The following is a 21963-nucleotide window of genomic DNA, read 5'->3' as shown; positions in this document are numbered from 1 at the left end:
GTTGGGTACAGCCGAATTGTCATGCTGGTGTGGAGCAAAATTATTAAATAACATCATCATATTTCTCTTAGCAGATCAATGTACAATTTGGATTTTCTGCAAAGCAGAGTCAGAATTCTGACAACTTTCCTTTTAAAAAAAGCAAAGCAAAGGGGAATGATAATCAGAAGCTTTGGTGCATTTAAGGATTTTAGAAGCAGGATAGCTGCAGTTTTTCAAAAGAGCTTCACTTTACATTTGCAGACAGTGTGAACATAAACACTTTTTATGTTGGTTATGTTTGTTGCTTATTGCTCTGTAAATGTTCACGGTTACTGACTTAGGCATCTTGATTAGGCTCTAGAGGCCGTATCTCACTGAACTTCTCAGTCTTACCATTTATATAGCATTATCATAACGTTGAATAGAAACATCTTTTTCTCTTGCCTTTCAAAAGTGGCAGCATGAAGATCTCCTCATCAATCGCCCACAAGCCATGACAGTCTCTCCTCCACCTCGGTCCGCAATCTTAGCCAGTATGAAAAAGAAACTTCATACTCTTGGCCAGATTGAAGCTTCAATTGCAGCAGTTCAGGTAAGTTTCTTCACTTACCTGTGGAGGACTTTTGAGGAAAAATATGGAAGCAAAATAACTGGTCTTTCATCAGTATTTGGGAATATTGGTCTTCCAACTCCATTGTTACAATAAATATACTGAAACTGCAAGAATGGTAATGGATGTTTGAAGTGCCTTGTTTTCAAGTCATACACATCTCCCCAATTATAACAGTGTTCAATCCTACTTTACTGTGGGGCATGTTCAGGGTTTTGAATTAAAGTCAAATCTTTAATAACAGTTTTTACAAGATTGAACTCTTTAGACTCTTATATTAAGCTGAAAATCTGTAGTGACTGGTGATGTAATTTTTAATAGCCCTCTATAGTTTGACCACTTTGAAAACTGGTCATAAGAATCTGAGCCAATATCATCCTGCAATGTGTACCCTAGATTTGATAGCTGAATCTAGGGACCTGTGGCAGGGCTGCAGTGCCACGAGTGTCTTAGGTTGACTCTTATCAAATCAGTATCTTATGTACTGCTTTTGGAGAGTCTCTAGAATTTTGTATATTTTTGTTGTCCCAGATTGCAGTGTCATCCAATCAGCTAGTGGCTGGGTATGTGGAAATGTGTGTATGTCACAACCCTTCTCTCTTCAATACATGGATACTGCATAGAGGCACTGTGATGGGATGATGAGCTGCTTGTGCGTAAAAGCTTAGTCCCTCAGAGTTTGTGCATGGTTCTCAAACTCTGTCCTTAGCGGAGCCCTTGAACATGACTCCCTTAATCGCTGGCAGAATCCGACAGTGGGCGTTTACGGAATCTACTCCAGCATAAAAGCTCCTTAACGGAAACGCGTCTTCTGGATTCTTGGCGCGACAGTTTCCGGCGAGGAGTGGGTGTACCTATGGGAGGTCCTGAGACTTCTCCACTGTTTTCGCTGGAAGACTCCCTGAGCCATCCCTTCGACTCACTTTCTCTCTGATCTCCCTCTCTCCCCCTGCTGGTACCTTCCTCCGCTGCTGAGTCTCTCCTAGCTTCCGAGAGCCCCTCCACCACCTGCCTTTCCGATGGCAGTTCCCTGACAGGCACATTTTGAAAAGATAATTTTGTTGGTTGGGAAATATACCGTCCTAGTTTGCCCTTCTGGTTGCCAGAACTGAATATGTTGGATTCCTTGCCCTTGTTATAATAGTAGTTAAGTAATTGCATCTGTTCAGGCCCCAGGTATAAGCAGATATTGTAAGATTTAATGCTTTTGATTTTTATTCTATCAACAATCTCAGGAAAAGCTGGCAGCACTTGAAGCAAGTATTGAGCAGCGTTTGAAGTGGGCAGGAGGGGCTAATCCAGCATTAGCACCAGTTCTTCAAGATTTTGATGCCACAATATCTGAAAGAAGAAATCTTGTCCTTAAGGAAAGTCAGAGAGCCAGCCAGGTACTACAAATAGCATGATGTGATGAGTTTGAGTAGATTTTCACTAACAAACTCTTGTGTATAAGAGAGCAAAAAACTTTTATCAGATGGGATCAAGCTTAAGGAGAAAAGCATTTTCCATATGTGGGGAGCTATTTTGGAGTGAATACTAATGAGGTCCCAAAATACAAAGGGCTGTTTGGGATTTAGTTATTTGTGTGTGTCGTAACTATCTAGCAGTACATACTGTCACATTTCTTTCTTTGTGATACTTTGAATCGAGTTGCATTTTAATCACATTTGACATCATTATCTTAGTTATTTGGCTTTGACCTTAATTTGTGGTGTAATTACATCTCTTGATAGTATAATATATATCATAACTCCATAGTGATTCTTGATCATTTCAAGTTTAGGCCTTGTTTAATCTTTGGTCCCATAATTTCTCAGTGCATTGTAATAATATAAAAATTATACAAGACAGCTTAAAACCTAGATTTTAAATTGCTACTTCAAAGATGAAATCAAGTCTCAGACCTCAAAATATTTTGTTGGTGGTGGTGGGCTAAATTTTGAACGATTCAACAAAAATTGTAATTCGGGGTGTGGGTGTGTATATGTGTGTACACACACACACACTTATAAAATTGGGTGTGACTGCAGAAAAGCACTAGAATATATATGTTTTAAATAAAGTAGTCAGTTTCCTCTCTGGCAGCCTTTCAGTGCATTTTTTGAAAATAAAATCTAGAAGCTTAAGCTGTGTGTGAATGTTATGAGCCTTTTCTCTCTGTGCCTTGTCTTTCAGGTTACTTTCCTCTGTAGCAACATCATTCATTTTGAAAGCTTGCGTACCAGAACAGCGGAAGCCTTAAACCTAGACACTGCCTTGTTTGAACTTGTCAAACGTTGCCAGCAAATGTGTTCCTTTGCTTCACAGTTTAACAGCTCAGTTTCTGAACTGGAGCTTCGTTTACTTCACAGAGTGGTGAGTGTAAGACACACACACACACACAATGGGTGGGGTGCAGTGGGCAGGAAAAAAGTGCATTGGCTTCTTTTACATATAATACCAAATCATATTAGGCTGCAAGAACTGTGCACTGAAGTCACTCTCCCCCTTCTCCTTGAGGGTTCTGATTCTCTCTCTCATTTCCTAGTTCAGGCAAACTGTGGTTTATGAAAGCTATAGCTTCCTTCCAAATGAGAACTAGAAAATTCTGACTTCTCACAAAACATAGTTTTGTTGCAAAAAACAACAACAACCATCAAATTGCCTGAATGAGGAAAGCAAGGAAGGAGTGCATGAGTATTTAAAAAATGGTTGGACTAATGTGTGTTAACAGGATCATCTGCCTCAACTCTGACATGCCAAACCATGTTGTGTTGTCTAATCATGTTGCCAAACCATGTTGTGTGTAGAATGCAGATCATGGTCTTGAGCTTGCAAGTTTACAGGCAAACAATGGTTGTTTACTGCTCAGTGGTGTTCGTTTTCTGTCTGCTCATCACTCCCATCTCTAGGCACAGTGATCTCTGGGAGTGAAGCAAATACTGTTACTATAGCTTGTCAGTACAGATACCATGCTAAACTTGTTGCACACCTTGATTTGTAAATAGTTTCTGGTGCTGACTTGCCAGCCAATGTATCAATTCAGCCTTCATGATAAATCATGGCATTATTTTAGTCACTGGTTGCTTTGAAGTCTGAACTGAGCCATTGCAAATTATAGTAACAACACACACCTCAAAATGCCTGTGCTCATTTAAGATTATAATTGGGATGGGGGTTGGCAGTAGATGTCTTGCAATCTGACTTTAATACAAGTATTGATTTTATTTGCCTCATTAAGCAAAGAAGCTCAGGGTACTATGCACTAAACTATCTTTCTTAGCTTCAGAAGAACACTGAGAGTTTAGACTGGCAAACAGTAATTTGCTCAAAGCCTCTAAGTTTCATAGCTCAGTGGGGAACTGATGTGGCCTTGCTTGGAGATGAGTTTCAGTAGTTTGACTGGTATTTGGAAATTTGTTTTGTTACAGGGCACCAATCTCGACCATCCTATTGGTAGCACAGAATGGCTTCTTTTGGCTCATAAGCAACTGACGCAGGACACGTCTACCCAGAGGACCGTGCAAATAGAGAGAGAGCAACAAATAGAAACTGTGTGTGAAACCATTCAGAATCTGGTTGATAGTATTAAAACTGTGCTCACTGGACACAACAGGCAACTTGGGGACGTTAAGCACTTGCTGAAAGCCATGGCAAAGGTAATGCCCAATTATTCATTGGTGGGGGAATAGAACAGAAAACATTTTGATGTTCATGGAATACTTTCTGAAGTTATGGGGAGGTGGATAAATAGTGGATGAAAACTTTTCCAAGCTTCTGCTTCCAATAGTGAAGTCATAATGTTACTTTATTACAGGATGAAGAAGCAGCGCTGGCAGATGGTGAAGATGTTCCCTATGAGAATAGTGTTAGACAGTTCTTGGGTGAATATAAGTTATGGCAAGACAATATTCAGACAGTTCTGTTTACATTAGTTCAGGCCATGGGTCAGGTTCGCAGTCAGGAACATACTGAAATGCTGCAAGAAATTACACCCACCCTGAAAGAACTGAGAACCCAGAGTCAAAGGTAAGCAGACATTCTGTGAATTCTTGTAAATTTGCATATTTGGCTAAAAACAAAGAATATAATGTAGGCATAGGCAAACTCAGCCCTCCAGATGTTTTGGGTCTACGGTTCCAATCATCCCTAGCTAACAGGACCAGTGGTCAGGGATGGTGGGAGTTGTAGTCCCAAAACATTTGGAGGGCCGAGTTTGCCTATGCCTGATATAATGGATAGATTATAGTTATTAGAAGCACAGAAATGACATTCTTATGACACTTGGAATCAAAGAGTCTATTGTTAGGAGGGAGGGATTTAGTTACGTTTCAGTCAGTTTGTTTATTTTTTATGTAGTTCTGTGTATGTTTGTTTGCTGGCTGAGGAAAGTATAATAGTGTGATACAGTTGTATCAGCATACTTTATTCAACACATAACTTCCTCAGCTTATGTATTTTCTTATTCTTGAAAACCTACTAATTATTATTTTTTAGCCTCACAAAAACTGACAGGATCTCCTAATATTGTAATGCATCATCTACAGAGTCTAAACATCTAAACTTTCTCAAACTGTGCCAAAATACTTTTGAATTATCTAACATTCTTACACAGGTTTTCTGTATTTTGATTTCCAGATAGGACATGTGTCAAGATTAATATTGATCATTTTCCTTATTTTTCCTAGTGTCTACAATAATCTAGTGAGTTTTGCATCTCCCTTAATCACGGATACGCCAAATGAATGCTCAAGTCCAACATCTGTTGCTACATGTCAACCAACATTTGCTGCAGGTAAAATATGGAATAAATTGAATCTAATTTCTCTGCCACTGAGCTTGAATGTAGATGTTGTCATCATTCTCCTTCTAGATGTAGTAGAGCAGTCTACTTGCTAAATTTCTTCATTATCTTCAAAAAGACAAATGTCAAGGAGTTAAGCCACCTGTCTTCATGCAGACTTAACAGAGAACCTGACTAAACTCTGCTTACCAAAGAGTACCACTCATTTCTGTTAGCATGTTCATCATTCTGAGATAGGGACTCCTTGGGGAAATGACTTAATGACTGCCTCCTACTTGCTACTTGAAGACCTTCCAAGTCTACTAGGAACTACCCACCCATGAGCAGAAGTAATATTTACACTATTAATATGTTTTCCGTATAAAGCTCTTGCAAAATTTTACTAGCTTAAGGCATCTAACCAACAAGTAACTTTTATTGGTAAGGTATATAAATTAGCATTAAAATAAAGATAAAAAACAAATTGATACCCAATGCAAAGATGCTATAGCAGATTCTAAAACTCTATTTACAGGACTTCCATCCATATTCAGGTACCATATGGATAGTTGTCAAGAAAGAGATGGTTCTCCACAAACAATTTGGTTTGCTGAGCATCTCTGAAATGACACATCTTGCATATAGGGGGAAACCTGGTATCCCAACCTTGTTAGGGTTCAAATCTCAAGAAAGATGTGGTGATGTAGGTTCCACTGCAGCTTAGATTGTTAAGAACTACAGTACATATGTGTGACATACATACTCTCAATTCAGCAAGGAATGGAAAGGTAAAAACTGAATTCTTCATGCAGCTTGCTTGACCTGTTGAAAGGCTTTGTTTATATAAAAAAAAACCCCAACTATTTGAATTATCTTGATCCATTTCAGTCAGGCTTCAGCATTAGACTGCTTTGGTTGATGGAAGAGAGACAGGGCAGGTCCAACCTTGTTGGTTCTTTTTAATCTCTGGCTTTTGATAACATCAATTATTGTATCCTCTTGGAATTGTTTGGTGGATTGGGGCCATGGTGATACAGTGGTTCTGCTCATAGCTGCAGGCAGTGTCCAGAGAGTAGCACTGGGTGACTTCTGCTCAGCCTTGAGGTAGTTGAAATTCAGGGCCCTGTGCAGTTCCATTTTGCCCCCAATCAGTGGCTGGCCATGGCTCTCCAGGACTTCTGGATATGGGGTCTTTCCTATCACTAACTGGAGATACTAGGGATGGAACCTTTAACATTTTTGTATCTATTCGGCCATTGCGCTTTGTCCCTTCCCTTAGCCTGGCCACAGTTTTGCATGGTCATGTGACATCAGGCTCTGGAAGGATGGGTGTGGTTAGGCCAAAACAGCCTGGTGGGCCAGCCTCTGAAGCTTGGTGGGCCTAATTTGACTTGCAGGCCAATGGTTCCCCTCCACTGTCCTAGAAGCACAGATGACCATGTTTTTCAGCTTCTGGCACCTTCTTACAACAACTTGTTAATCCAGGCTTATGGTGGACTTGGTTAACCCTGCTGTGGATTGCAGTTTTGTTTTGTACTATACTGTTGTTGTTGTTGTTGAATCTAAGATAATTTTAATTGTGTTTTATTGCTTTACATACTGTGTTTTATTTTTTTGTGTTGGCAACAACATTTTGACCACACAATGGAGAAAAGTGGTCTATAATTGTTGGAAATGAAATCAAACCATGACATCATATATTGACTTCATTTTGAAGCCATAAATCATAGCTTTTGGTGCTGAATTCTGACTTCTTCTGCCATTCATGTAAAGGGAGCAGGTAAACTACTACAGTAAGCTTGCAACTCATGTGGGAGCTACGTTCCAGGGAACTCACCTAAAGCCAAAATCACATATAGTCAAAACCCTTTGGGCTCAGTGGTGGGCAGTATTGCCAAAATAATTTCCCCCGGAACCCTGTCTCCTTTTAATTTTTTTGCTCTGCATGTAAGGGTGAATATGCACAAGTTAAATGTGCATAAGTTGCAGGTTTAGTGCATAAAGGAGCTCCATGGACCCACACATAGGTCATGCAAATCTTATTAAGCCAATCTTTGGCTTAACTTTGCCTGTGTACACAATCACTGTGTGGGCAGGAGGCCTGAAATCAGTGTCTTTTGCCAGTGCATTATATGTTTTGTGGGCATGTTTGGTTTTGTTGTAAAACAAAACATTCTTCTTTTTGATTATGAATAAAATTTACTTGGTTCCTTTTTATAGCGTTTTCAATATTTTATTTTCATTTGTTGACAGCGGTCCGCAGCAATACGGGGCAGAAAACTCAGCCAGAGGTCATGTCGCAGAATACAAGAAAGTTAATTCAGAAAACCCTTGCACCATCAGCAGATACTCCACCGGGGGTAATTACAGGCGCTGGAAAGAGTGTTGTTTCGAGTCCTAAAAAAGCCATCAGGGACCCCAAAACAGGAAAAGGTAAGTAGCAATAGTAAATTTATGTAGAAAGATAGGCTTTGTAATGAGCAACACATTAAGATTTGCATGGACTTGGTGTTTTTGTTTTTGTTTTTGAAGCTGTGCAAGAGCGGAATTCATATGCAGTAAGTGTGTGGAAACGTGTCAAAGCCAAGTTAGAGGGCCGGGACTTGGATCCCAACAGGAGAATGTCCGTTGCTGAACAGGTAATTCGAGGAGCAAAACTTGTTCCCTTCCCTTCAGATGATTTTAACATTTAAGTTTATGGAATGTGTGGGTGTGTGAGAGAGAGAATGAGAATATTTTTAAATGTGCTCTAGTATGTTGCTGGATGTTCAGTGGGAAAAGTTTATTCATACAAGCATCATTTTTCCTTGAAACTTCACTCCTACATACCTTAAATTACCTGGCGGGCTAGTGTGCCCTCTTGCTTCCTTTCTGCTTAGCCCATGCCATTTGAAGACAACCATATGCAAGTCATGTCATGGCTGGCAATACATTAAACATTTCATTGCTAAATTGTCTTTTGGCTTGCAAAAATAATGGGAATTTTTCATAACCTAGGGAGACTTGCTAGCTTGTTTTAGACATGTAAAAATGGTTGGTTGTTACATATTTTAACCGTAGCTGGTTGTATCCAAATGAGGTATGTGTGTTTTGTTCATATCAGTCTAACAAGGCAAGCTGGGATCCATGTTGGATATTCTGGCTTGTTAAACAAAAACCTATGGTTTTAACAAACTACCACTTGTCGAGTTCAGACATAATAATGGCAGCCTTAAATCTTATTCCTTTGCACATGCACAATAATAGAATCGTACAGTTGGAAGGGACCCCAAGGGTCATCTAGTCCAACTCCCCCTGCAATGCAGGAATATTTTGCCCAATGTGGGGCTTGAACTCACAACCCTGAGATTAAGGGTCATATGCTCTACCCACTGAGCTATCCTGGGTCCTGAGGCTCTTGCCAGCTCATTCATGTAAACAACACATGGTTTGGTCTTAGGTCTGAACCTGGCCACTTACAGTTTTTAGTAGTGTCTGCTGTGTACATGGACTATAAATGTTAAAGGAGTAAACCTTGGTCTTCCTAAAACTCTAATGTAAACTGTTGATAAGTAATGGTGGACAAACTTGTAGCTGAACATGCTAATAAAGGTGGTCTTGAAGTTCTCTGCATGTACAAAATCCAAAGCCCTAACTTATTTTACATTGCAATTTCATAGGTTGACTATGTGATTAAGGAAGCAACTAATCTAGATAACTTGGCTCAGCTGTATGAAGGTTGGACAGCCTGGGTATGAACAGGAAGATAACAGGTCAGTCTGGTTCAGCGAGGTCAGACATCCAGCAGAATCAACTCGGCCTCAGGCATCCATAGCAGCACCACAGTCGGTGGTGATGCCTTTCTGGGGCTTAATGTGAGGAAACCTAGGCAATCTCGGTGCACTGGGAAGTGAGTCCTGCAGAGTAGCTGCACTCAGGGATACGCTAAACACAATGGCCTGGAACCCCCAGGGTCAAGGGTGAAAGCTCACCGCCTGAACAACACGGCTGTCTTTCTGCTACAGAAGAACTGCAATCGTGTCGGGGGGAAACATAGCTGCAGAAAGGAAATTGGGAATGCTACATACCGCAGAGTGATTTGGAACCCAGTTCCACCTGACCCTGTGAACAATCCAGGAGAAACCGAAACCGAAAAAAGGGGGCCGTGAAGAAATCGCAGCAAAGGAAGATTTGAGAGATTGAGTTTCTTGAGTCGCTCTTGTTGCTTGGCAACAGTGCTGGTTGAGTTGACCAGCTTGTGCAAAAAATGAATAAATAAATGCTACATGAGAATGAACTTCAGAAATGGACTGAAAATGCAAAGAGCTGCATGTCAGCTGTGTTGGAAGAACCTCTTTGAGAAGAGAGAGCCTTTGTGTCTTTTTTTTTAAGTTCTTTCCCACTTCTGGTTTATTCTTGTTCTTTAGATGTATTTCTAATATGTTTTTATTTCAATCCTTGTAATTTCACTATTCAGTCAAATTAATCATCTCTTCTTTGTTTTTTGCAAACCAGATTTTCCAAAAGCACAGGGAACCTTGAACATTTAAGCAAATCTTTTGTGTTGGCTGATCAAACGCAAATGGTTGGAGTTTTGGTTCTTTTAAAGTGATTTTTTGTGATTCTATCATGTACAGTTTCCCCAAATTCACTGTGCATTTCAAAGTAATGAATCTAACAGGCATTTGGTTTTCATGTGCACCTCCCTCTGCTTGCAGTGTACACTCCTTTTTGTAGTTCAAACCTTTTCCTCCAAAACACATTCTACTGTGATTTTGCTGTAGTTTCTTTTGTAAACGTAGGTACTCCAATGTAATCTTTACCTTAAAAATGATTAGAATATCTAAGTAGACTCTTTTACATTGTTGATGACAGAAAATCAATAAAGTCAAGTTCTAGTGGAGGTAGTTTTATGCTGTTTGATTCATTTCAAATTTTGATTTACACTTGTAAATGTATACTGTTTCAGTTCAATCTGGGAATTTAAAGATAGACATAAATACAAAGCTAAAGTGGACTATCTCTTTTTTTGTTCAAGCGAAATTGTATAAAGATTTGTGTGAAGTTACATTTCCATATGACTTCAAATAGGTGGTGTTCAGTTGTGAATTTCTCAGCAAGTTTTCCTAAACCTACCTTGCACTTTTGAACTATGGGTGTGACAAAAGTTGCTATTAAAACGGCACTTTAAATCAGTCCTCAGTGTTTTACTTGCCTGCTCACTAAAATCATTACCTTAGGAGCTTGTTTTAACTTTGCTTTAGGAAAGAACAGGCTGCTTCTTAACTCAGTTATCACTAATCGGTGTCATGTTTTGATAGGCACCACTTGAATCTAAACTTCCAAACTGAACATGTGGGGCTATGTGAACTTATTTAATTTGCTTTGAAAGCCGTTAAATGAGGACAAATCAAATGTTCCCATCACTTCCTCTTTAGTCTCTTAAGGATTTTAAAAACCTTTCCAACAGTTTTTTTTTAAATTGATGCAGCCTATTTATTGGAGTTTGAGCTTTGGCCTTTGTTTTGAAGAGTTGCTATCAAATATATATTAAGGTCCAGCACAAGAAGGAGCTAATTATTCCAGCGTTTTTATAATGTGGAAAAATTGTTTTGACTTCCTCAGAATATCTGATACAGAAGTGACTTGATACTGGTATCAGTCTTCCACATAGGCGCTAGCTATCTCACCTTTTAATTACCTGCCCTAGACATGTCATGTGCACTGCCTACATATTTACTAATGCTTGTGAGTAAATGCATTCCAACTCAGTACTCTGGAACTTCGCTCTTAGCAATGCAAGAGTGAGAGGTTTGCTTTTCAGTAAAATTCAGTTAAGGCAAAATCCAAGCATTTGGTGAGTGTACCTTTATTTTCCTTGTACGAAACATCCTTAATGAGCAGGCTGTATCCAAAGACGATTGGGATAAGATGGTAACATGTTTTTCTTTTCTTTGGGAACCAGGGGTCAGGGCAGGCTGCTGCGCTTGTGATTCATGTATTATTATACCACACTATCCAGAAATGTGTATGGAGACGGGGGTCTTTACTGCATAATGTAATAAAGCTCAAAAGACTATTTGTATTCTTCATTCCCTGTGTGGCATTCTTTTCTTTACTGCAGTAACATTCAGAGTTCTAGATCTCTAACTTGCCGTGTGCAGTGATCATGGTACCAAGCATGTGTAACCTCTGCAATTGTGGGAAAGGTTACCACCTCTTTCACAGAGGGGAATCAGCACAAGGAATAGATTTGAAAGCTCCAGCTAGTTGCCTGTCACGCATATAATCCACACAAATGTGTCTAAAGCAAAAGTTATTGTTGCACATTTAAGCAACCATTGTGCAACATCTGGAGGGCACCATGTTATCGGCAGCAAATCACTGACAGCAGAGAGTGGAAAAAATGAAGTGCATACCAAAGCAGGGGCTTCCCATGGTTTGCTTTGACTGAAGCAGGCATAGAATATATTTTAGTAGGTTGGTTCTGTGTGCAATGAAACATTTATAATATATATACTGATGCATTTTGAGCATGAGCTCTTCAAGGGGATGCATGGAGAATTAACAACTGCAACATCCTGCAGAATCTAATTGGACGTTATTGTGATAGTTCACATTGATTCATTGGACTTAGGAATTCCTAACCTCACAAGATTTCCTCCTCTCTCCGCTGCTCTCCCCCCCCCCATGGGAACATCAGAACCTGCCCCTTTTCATCTTCAGCCTTCACTATATTTGAAACTTCAGTGAGTTATTCAGAGGAGTGTTGGAAGCTGTTGGGGGAGAAATGAAGTTAAAATCACTTTTGTTAGGATGCAGGTTTTTGCATTACAGTAGTTGGGCTCCCAGATAAATGCACCTAGGCTTTGCAGTCTGTCTCCTGCTGTTGTTCAAGCTTGCCCCTTGTATCCGGAAGATGTAGGGCTTTTGAATCAAACAAGCTGAATGTACTATATTATTCCTGGTCTTTTTTTTCTTTTGTTTTATTAAGTGTGGCAATTCAGTTTACCAACATATAGTAGGTTACAGAAATGGGGATCAAACTAATACCCAACACAGAAACAAATGGTAGTATATAAAATATGTGTGAGAGAGAAAGAGAATATTCTGGAAAGGCATTCTAGAGGCACCACCACACTGGATGGTTGCTACACCTTTCATTTGTGGGACGCTTCCCTCCCAGCTGTCACCTGGATCTCTCTCCATCACTTCCTTCTCTCTGGCCTGGAGACTACCAGTCCTTTCCACATCCCTTCTAACTCTCCTCTGGTCACTTCTAAACTGCAAGCCTCGTTCGATTCATAAAGGTACTTCCTTTAGTTTGACTCATACAGGTACTTCCAGCTGGCCTGGTCCATCCACATTGCCTTGCTCAGTACCACCTCAGGCCCTGGCTCTGGTCGGACTTGGCAAACCCCTTGTTCAGCTGTGGAACTCACTGGGTGACCTCAGGCCAGTCACTGATTCTTCGCCTAGCCTACCTCACAAGGTTGTTGTAAATAGGGAGAGGGAATCATAGTTGGAAGAGACCACAAGGGCCATCGAGTCCAACTCCCTGCCAAGCAGGAAACACCATCAGAGCACTCCTGACATATGGTTGTCAAGCCTCTGCTTAAAAACCTCCAAAGGAGGAGACTCCACCACACTCCTTGGCAGCAAATTCCACTGTCGAACAGCTCTTACTGTCAGGAAGTTCTTCCTAATGTTTAGGTGGAATCTTCTTTCTTGTAGTTTGGAACCATTGCTCCGTGTCCGCTTCTCTGGAGCAGCAGAAAACAACCTTTCTCCCTCCTCTATGTGACATCCTTTTATATATTTGAACATGGCTATCAGATCACCCCTTAACCTCCTCTTCTCCAGGCTAAACATGCCCAGCTCCCTTAGCCGTTCCTCATAGGGCATCGTTTCCAGGCCTTTGACCATTTTGGTTGCCCTCCTCTGGACACGTTCCAGTTTGTCAGTGTCCTTCTTGAACTGTGGTGCCCAGAACTGGACACAGTACTCCAGGTGAGGTCTGACCAGAGCAGAATACAGTGGCACTATTACTTCCCTTGATCTAGATGCTATACTCCTATTGATGCAGCCCAGAATTGCATTGGCTTTTTAGCTGCCGTCACACTGTTGGCTCATGTCGAGTTTGTGGTCAACCAAGACTCCTAAGATCCTTTTCACATGTACTGCTCTATGTGGGAGAACCCACATAGGCCACCTTGAGCTCCTTTGAGGAAAGATAAGAAATGTAATAAGTAACGCATAAAATAGACAATCATGGCAAAGGCCCATTTATGCAGCTGGGAAAACCTGTGGGAACTCCCACAATCCCCCCCATAAGGGGCCAGTTAGCTTCTACTTGGAAAGGCGCTAAGCAGTCCTTCCCCACCCCCACCCCACTCCGGAATCCCCCTCCAAAAACCCGTTAAACGGTTTCTGCTGCGGGACGTCAAGGGAACAACGCGACGTTTCTCCCCCTCACGCGCCCGAAGTCATGACGAGCAGGAGGAAGGAGCTGATTGGTCCAAATTCAAAGGCGAACGGGCAGAGGGGCAGATGAGAGGGCGCTGGTTAGGGGAGTGAGATGGTCCTTATCCAATGGAAAGCGTCGGGGAGGTGGGATGGGCGGGGCCGCCGAGCTCATAATAGGGGAAGGTGGGCGAGGCGGCGAAGGGTTCTTGCTCGCCAGGCCGAGCAGAAAGGAGGTGTTGCTTCGGAAGGGGGCGTGGCCTGGAAGGCTAGGCGGAGGAGGCGGGGCTTAACCCGTGACGGTTTGCGAGGGGTGGGAGAGAAGGAGTCTGCCGAAAGCAGCTGTCTGGGCCACACAAAATGGCGGAGGGCGACAATAGGAGCACCAACCAGCTGGTGGGTGAGCGCTGAGGCGAAGCACATTGGGTGGGCGGGGGGCGAGTTGAGGCCCTCACTTCCCTCAAGAAGTAGGAAGGAAGGAAGCGGGGGTGCTTCCTTGGGCTGTATCCTGCGAGGAGCATCTGCGGAGGGGCGCTTGTTTTTACGCAGGAAGAGGGAGGGGCTGGCTCTTCTGTCTCCATGCACGTCTTGCAAGGCTGCCATAGCGGCCTCTTCACCCCCACTCCCAGCCCCGCCATTCCTATTCTGCGTTATTTTAAAGTGGGGGTGGGTGGGAGGGAGGTTTGCGCCATTTGTGCAACTCTTCCTTTGAGGGGTGGAGGCAGCGAACTGCTTCATAGAGCAGAGGGGGCTGCAAGGGGCGAAGTGAGGAAACTTCGAAAGTATAACAGGCACACCAAATAATCTTATGGCGCTTTTCAAGACTTAGGTTTACTGCAATGCAGGGGGTTGGGCTGGATGACCCTCGGGCCCCTTCCGACGCCACAATTCTGCGATTCTAAGACCCGCAGATTTTTGGTGGCAGAAGCTTTTGTGGACTGAAGGCTGCTTCGTCGGATGCACGAAGTGGTTGTTTGATGGTGTGCATATGAATGTCTTCTTTCACACACACGTTGTTACCTATCAGTATGTGCATATTTGTATTAACACTCACCTGTGAGTAAATAGATATGTGTGTGTGTGTTTATATATACACACACATACGGGTGGGTAATAACATTTTGTGCGTTTGATTAATGGGGGTTTAGCCTGTGAAGCTTCTGCCACCATAAGCCTTAAAGGTGCCCCAAGGTTGTTTGTGTGTTGGCTGTATGAAACTGTCCTTCTGGAACTTAAATAACACCCCACGGTCTAGTCATGTTTACTCAGAATGAAGGCCTGAGTAAATTGGGTTTATTCCAAGGTAAATATGTCACCTCAAATTTTGCCTTTTGAAAGCTGTGGAAGGATCCAAAATCAGGAGAGAACCCATTATATTTTGCTGATGTACAAGGTTTTAGAAGCTGGCAGAGGCAGCAGTAGTGCTTTGTAGGAACATGGGATCAGAATTGCAGAGCTGAAAGGCAAAATAGCCTTCTTACAAATGGTTAGAGATGGAGGCTTTTCTTCCCACCAAATAAAAAAATATTCTAGGCAAGCCATCTTGAAAAAGATCAGGTTTCATTTTCCGGTTTCTCCAGTAGGACTCTTGCTATGTCATCTTCCTTTGTAGTATTAGAGACACACCTGGCCAGCCTGCTTATGCTAATAGGAGCAGAAATAAGCAGGGTGCTTTGTTTAGGCTGTCAAAGGAGCTGCAGCGCTTCAGGGATAGGTGGTTGAAAGTCAGATGCACAGCATTGAGCATTATGGTTGATGAACAGAGGAGTGCAGATACTGTGTGTGCCTTTTCTTTGAGTTTGAAATGCAGATCACTTGTATCCACAGTGTTATCTGCTACATTTCTCACTATGTCTAATAATAATAATAATAATAATAATAATAATAATAATAATAATTTATTTGTACCCCGCCCATCTGGCTGGGTTTCCCCAGCCACTCTGGGCGACTTCCATAAAAACCAGAAATACACTAAAATATCACAGATTAAAAACTTCCCTGAACAGGGCTGCCTTAAGATGTCTTCTGAATGTCAGGTAGTTATTTATCGCTTTGACATCTGATGGGATATGCTTGGTATACCCTACTTTTTGAGTTGAAGACAGTGCACATGAGTTTTCCCCTGTTTTATAATGGCCCTATGCAGCCACTGAGGCTGTGTGCGCATAAATGGGCCAATACAACTGAGTGAACTTGATGGGCAAGGAGAGATTTTAACCCAGGCAGAACAACGGTTTAGTTTGTCTTGTGACTGAATCATTTCAAAGACATGAGTTAAGGGTATGTGTGTGATGGAATATTCACAGATAGATCTAAGCTTCAGGGGAAGAGAGAAATGTTTAGAAACAAAATTTATTGGCTAGAACTCCCTATATTTTGCTGATCTAGAAGGCCGTGTTAGGAAATGGACAGAAACTGAAGAACAGAAATTAGAATTCAAAATAAGGAAGCATTAAACATGCTAGACTAGCAGGAGTTTTATACAGTGTGTAGACCTCAGTGGCAGGTCTCTCCCCCTCCCCCCTTCATAGTTCATTATGAAAGTTTCACCTACGTACTATTCACAAGTCTTCAGTTTATGGTCCTGGGCTGAGACAGCAATCAGTACAAAACACAGCTGTGTAGGATGTCGAAAGTAACAGTTATTCAGAGTGAATTAAAATATTGGTGAATCCAGTTTTGCACACAGAACCTTGCATAGCATTTAACACTGTTAGGATAATAAATAATGAAAAACAGTTTAATTTCAAATATTTTGTTCATATTGAGTTATTCTCATGCTGCCCAAGTTCATGATCATAAGATTTGGGTTCTCCATAAGCCAGATAAATTTTATCCTAATATCCAAGCTGGAATCAGAACAAGTCTCAAAATAAGGTCCTGGAGCACAGTTTTCACAAGATGGTGCCATAACAATAAATGGCAGGTAGAATAGCTCTTTGTTATAAAAAATCTTAACTACCGGATCTATAGTTGTCATTGTGGTTCTAGAAGAGGTTCCCGCTTGAGGAATGTGGGAAAGATGATTTCTGCCAATTTCCCCTTTCCCCTCTGACCTTGAATCCCCAAACCTCTAGAGCAGCTTTTCATTGGCTAAAGGAGGAAGGAAGAATTGGTGTAAATTGCATCCACAACCCTTTTGCTCTAGCCAGAGCATCCTGTTCTGCTCATGGGAACTCTGGATTGAAGTTTCAGTATGTAGAAATATATCCTATGAATATGGCACTGTTCTCCTAGTTGGGAGTAACCAGATATTTTGTTGCATGATAGACATATGGCTTCAAATTAAAAGAACCAGTTAAGAGGATGCAGACATAAAAAACTTGAGTTATATTCTGTAAAGCAAAATAAGGATAAAGCTGTTATATTGTCTAACATAAGATAGCCTACATGTCCAATGAAGCATATGCATTGTGTAAGCATTTTTCTGCCTGGGGCAATTACATATGTTAAAATGCTTTTATTCACAGGCTGCAGAGACAGCTAGCTTGGAAGAGCAGTTGCAAGGATGGGGTGAAGTGATTCTGGTGACAGACAAAATCCTTCGTTGGGAAAAACCATGGTTTCCACCTGCTATGATTGCTGTAGTTTCCTTCATCTTTCTGTAAGTTATTGGAGAGAATGTTACAAAAAATAATACAGTGGTGCCCCGCAAGACGAATGCCTCGCAAGACGAAAAACTCGCTAGACGAGAGAGTTTTCCGTCTTTTGAGGTGCTTCGCAAGACGAATTTCCCTATGGGAGTTTTTTTCCTCCCCCCCTTTTTCTAAGCCGCTAATAGCGCTAAGCCGCTAATAGGGGTGCTTCACAAGACGAAAAAACCGCAAGACGAAGAGACTCGTGGAACGAATTAATTTTGTCTTGCGAGGCACCACTGTAATGCTAAAGACAGTTAAGCTAGTAGTTACTTTTCTGAAGTTCTCGGTACTGCTCTGCTGTAAAGAGTACATGGGAAGTTTTATGCAGCTGGAAAAACAATGCTGCTATAAAAAAAACAAATATATGTTCAAACTTGGGGGCATTCCTAGTCATTTTATTTCATAGAAGGGCCTATTAATTGGAAAAGATAGGGAAGAGCAACAACTTTTTATTCCTTCCAAACTTCATTTTCTCTGTCCTTCCAACCTACTCTACCACTGGTGATTATGCCATTGCAGAAACTAAATTGAGGCATTATTTCTCAACCACTGGCTATGTTGGCTGGGGCTGATGGGAGTTGGGTACTTCAAAATAAAATTTGGTGGCTACTTCTTCTCCACACCTCCTTTAATCACATTGTTAAATGTTTTGCCACTAGATAACAACATTTTTCTTGCCCCAACAGGATGATCTACTACTTGGACCCATCTGTTCTTTCAGGTGTTTCTTGCTTTGTTATGCTGCTTTGTTTGGCTGACTACCTTGTACCTGCTCTTGCTCCTAGAATTTTTGGCTCCAGTAAATGGTATGTTGTTTGACAGTCCCTTAAGTATAACATTTAGCAAGAATAGAATTGAACCAACATATATTCAGTGTTAACTATGTGCATCAGTCCTGAACAAAAATCCTTCTACCTAGTGTTCTGACATACCTAGTGTTCTACTACCTAGAGCAGGCATAGGCAAACTCGGCCTTCCAGATGTTTTGGGACTACAGTTCCCATCATCCCTGACCACTGGTCCTTTTAGCTAGGGATGATGAGAGTTGTAGTCCCAAAACATCTGGAGGGCCGAGTTTGCCTATACCTGACCTAGAGCAACAATATCTGTGTATATTAAAGGCTTGGTTGTCTCTTTTTTCTGTTTGATACCTTTGCTTGTATGTTTAGACTGCAAGGTCATTGAGGCAGGAACCTATCTTTTCCTCCTGTTCCCGTCCCCCTTACGTTACTCTCTACAGCACCATGCACATTGATAGTAGACTAAAAACAGAGCTGTAGCCTTTAAACAACTGGCTGTCATGGATTCTTGGGGTGTAAATATATATAAAGATGTTGTCATCTAACTGAAAGTTTTGAGGCAGCTGAAGAACCTCTTTGCTGGAAATGGTGATTTGCTGAATAGGACACAGATTTGCAGTTAATAGTAAATTCTTCATAATATCTGGTCATTCAAAACACGTGTCAACTGCAAATTAATGCAAGTTTTAGTCCATTAAAATATATATGATCTTCTCATTCTTGGATTTGTTGATCACCCTAACAGTGAATAGTTATAGTAGAGAATCAAAGAAATATATATTGTACATATATGAACGGGACATTAAAATGGCATCAAATTTTGAACTGGGTGGCGGGAGGTCGAGATGATAATGGTTGCTCATGTGCAGTTTCTAAAGTGGAGGCGAGACCATAATATCAAGAGTTTTGTTCAAAATAATTTCTTTAAAGGACTACTGAACAACAGCAGCGGTTCCATGAAATTTGTAGCAACCTGGTAAAAACACGGCGCGGAATTGTTGGTTGGTGGAAACGTCTTTTCACATTTAAGGAGGAAAAGCCTAAAATGGTAATATATGTGCTTCTCGGAAAATGTTTCATCCTTATTGCAAATTGGATGTTGCTTTATAAATCCATTCTGCCTTACATATACAAAAACAAATGCTTTTGTTGACTGGCATGTATATTTGTTTTTAAATGAAAATCCCTTTTTCTTACGTAAAATGCTTTAGTAAGTGCACACAACGTCTGATCAGAGCTTTTTATGGTATCTTGATTTGAGTATTTGACTGTCTCCCCCTCCCCCACTTTTGTTTCAGGCACTTTTTGGTTGTTTTTTTGCTTCATAGTCTCTAGGACAGTTATTGTAGTGGTATGCGAATATATTCCTGTCTGCAATTTATAACATCGTCCTAATGCATCCAGCAAGCCAATAACAATCTAAGCTAAGCTCCTAAAACCTATTTGCTTGAAATAAATTTCCACTGAAGTGAATGAGATATACTGCTAAGTGTGTTTGTTTGTTCACTCATTCAGAATCCATGCTAAATCAATAATGCTGTTTTTAATAGCAGCAGGGAAAGTACTTAGAGAGGTAACTATCATGCCTTCATAACTTACTTTTAAGGACTACTACCATTCTTATTTCTCTTCTAGTACTTCATGACAATGCTCTGTTCCTTAGCTGTGATTGCTTGGATAGGACAGCAAGTTCATAACCTCTTCCTCACCTACCTTATTGGTAAGTGGTGCAGAATAATATATTGCTATGTTTTTCCACAATAGAGAATGGGGGAGATATTTGTAGTTGGGATGCCTATAATGAAGCGATTGCAACATAAATTAGATGAGTCGGTATGGGGGATGAATTTGCAAATGAACATAGTTGGTGATAACTTCTTCTTTACTCCCCTAGTGAGCTGCTTCTTGTTGTTTCCTGGGTTGAACAAGCACGGAATAATTTCAAAATATGCTGGAATGGCAAAAAGGGAGGTCAACAAACTCCTGAAGCAAAAGGAGAAGAAAAACGAATGAAACATTGCTTGCTAATTCACTCTATAGTATAATTGTGTTCTGGGAACAATTCAACGAATTATTGTGTGTTTAATAGTATAGAAGTGCTTATTTCAGTCATCGCTTTTTGATTTTAAATAAGGGCCCTTCTTGTGCTGTTTAAACAGGAACTGTATGGTCCCTCAGTCACACACTAATAGTCTTCTAACATGGACAGTTATTCTTACAGTAAGTGTGACTAGCAACTTCAATACTGTAATAAGACTGATCAATAACAACTGGTGGTGGTGAACTGGGTAACATTTTCCATTCCTCTTGAGCATTTTAAGGACCCTCTGGACTGTCTAGATTTAATTCAAAATGCCCTCTAGATTAAATTGCTAAATGTACAATGTTGTAGGTGACAGGTGATTTGAATAAACAAAGCTCCTAAACTCTGAATCCCAGTTGTAGTTGTAGCTCTGCAATGCAACTTAATTGCACTGAAACTGAATGAAAAACTTAAGTCAGGATGCACAGACAGTCAACTTCATTGCTTCTATTATTTAAATAGCTCTAGTTTTGGTGTTGTGAAACATGTCTGTACATTTTTTAAAAATATGGTCTTATATAAAATCATGTTGAAAATACGTGATGCGTCTGTCTTGCCAACAAGTCTCTGGAGTTATTTTTGTTTTCTTAATGCTATTTTGTTTTTACTACACATTTCTTAAGTAAAAGTTTGTAACCTGTTAAAATGATAGGCATCTTAAATTTCCGTTTAACAGGCAAATTTCTGTCTTAATTGTAAATTGATGAACAGTGTTATCTTACGTTTGAAAATATAGACTTGAGAAATCTTGAAACTTTTTTTTGTTTCATTATTATCTTTTTTGACAAAATGAGATCTGCTGCTTACATTACTGCCTTACAGATGGTAGCTGCTTTTCATTCTAAGTTCCCAACCTTTCAGTTTTCTCTGAAACACTGTAATTCGGTACACATTTTTTGTAAATGTGTCTCAAAAGGACAAAGTTTTAAAGTTGCTCTTGTGATATATTGCCTATAGTGAAGCCCGAAAGGCCATAACTGTGTTGGCAGCATTGGCAGCAAGGGGTAGAAAGTCTTCTAACTAGAACTAACACAAATATTATTTTTATCATCACTCTCTTACTAATTGGCTCGCAACAATAAAAAGCAGTCTTTCTCTCTTCACGCACATCTAACATTTTTGAGTGCTAGGGGTGGGATGTGCCTCATTTTTTACTGCCATACTAGTATGTAACATGGTGCAGATAACTTATCTACATAAGGACACTAGGGTGGCGTTCAATACTTAAACATGCCTATGTTGGATCTCTTGTGACATGTGAATCTTAGGGCATTCTGTTTTTCCAAACGAATGAAAAACCATTTTTGGACTCATTAGAGCAACCTCATAAGATCTCTGCCTTAGGAGAAGAAACAAAGCCTCTTACTAAGGCTAGTGAAAAGAGAAATCCCTGAAGCAGGCTATCTTCAGCAGGTGAAAGGAGCAACATTACCTATTACTGCTCCTTGGGTTGAAATATTTTGGTATGCCAACTTAGTTATCATTGTAGTAAGTATTTTCCCATTCATGAATACCATATTTGACATTATACTTTCATTTTGGACATTAGAAGCAGCACACAAATCCTGAGAAAAGTGAGAACTTATAGTTGCAAAATGAATTATATTTAGTCATTGGAAGTCTATGATGGCAGTTCCTGTATCTAG

At 40.6% G+C, this 21963-nt stretch overlaps 2 protein-coding genes and 1 long non-coding RNA gene across 4 annotated transcripts in view; 2 read left to right on the top strand and 1 right to left on the bottom strand.

Annotated features, from left to right (window-relative positions):
• SMG1 (SMG1 nonsense mediated mRNA decay associated PI3K related kinase) overlaps positions 1–11425 on the top strand; it is a 70828-nt gene extending 59403 nt beyond the window's left edge. The window contains exons 54-62 of the mRNA XM_081839446.1: positions 437–574; positions 1828–1980; positions 2768–2947; positions 4003–4230; positions 4389–4600; positions 5260–5366; positions 7608–7787; positions 7887–7993; positions 9014–11425. Of these exons, the coding sequence (XP_081695572.1) occupies positions 437–574; positions 1828–1980; positions 2768–2947; positions 4003–4230; positions 4389–4600; positions 5260–5366; positions 7608–7787; positions 7887–7993; positions 9014–9091 (1383 nt within the window). The 3' untranslated portion in view covers positions 9092–11425. The remainder of the gene's footprint in view (positions 1–436; positions 575–1827; positions 1981–2767; positions 2948–4002; positions 4231–4388; positions 4601–5259; positions 5367–7607; positions 7788–7886; positions 7994–9013) is intronic.
• A 2471-nt stretch (positions 11426–13896) lies between these two features.
• Positions 13897–21071, top strand: ARL6IP1 (ARL6 interacting reticulophagy regulator 1). 2 transcript variants are annotated; one of them, XM_081839422.1, is made up of 6 exons: positions 13897–14196; positions 17267–17400; positions 18121–18240; positions 19165–19282; positions 19870–19954; positions 20129–21071. In XM_081839422.1, the coding sequence occupies exons 1-6, from the start codon at positions 13912–13914 to the stop codon at positions 20245–20247; spliced, it is 861 nt and encodes a 286-aa protein (XP_081695548.1). In that variant the 5' UTR covers positions 13897–13911; the 3' UTR covers positions 20248–21071. The 2 variants fall into 2 exon arrangements, with proteins under 2 accessions (XP_081695548.1, XP_081695549.1); XM_081839423.1 differs by having other exon boundaries at positions 14034–14192.
• On the bottom strand, positions 18204–19158 carry LOC309329033. The gene is made up of 2 exons (XR_014151033.1): positions 18495–19158; positions 18204–18401 (listed from the first exon to the last, which is right to left on the bottom strand). It is a non-coding gene; the product is annotated as an uncharacterized lncRNA (long non-coding RNA).
• Positions 21072–21963: the final 892 nt, after the last annotated feature.

This window comes from Podarcis erhardii (assembly GCF_964252035.2).
Source record: "Podarcis erhardii genome assembly, chromosome: 14".
Classification (NCBI taxonomy): domain Eukaryota; kingdom Metazoa; phylum Chordata; class Lepidosauria; order Squamata; family Lacertidae; genus Podarcis; species Podarcis erhardii.
Note: the sequence above shows the minus strand (reverse complement) of the source record. Positions and strands in the feature narration are given on the sequence as shown.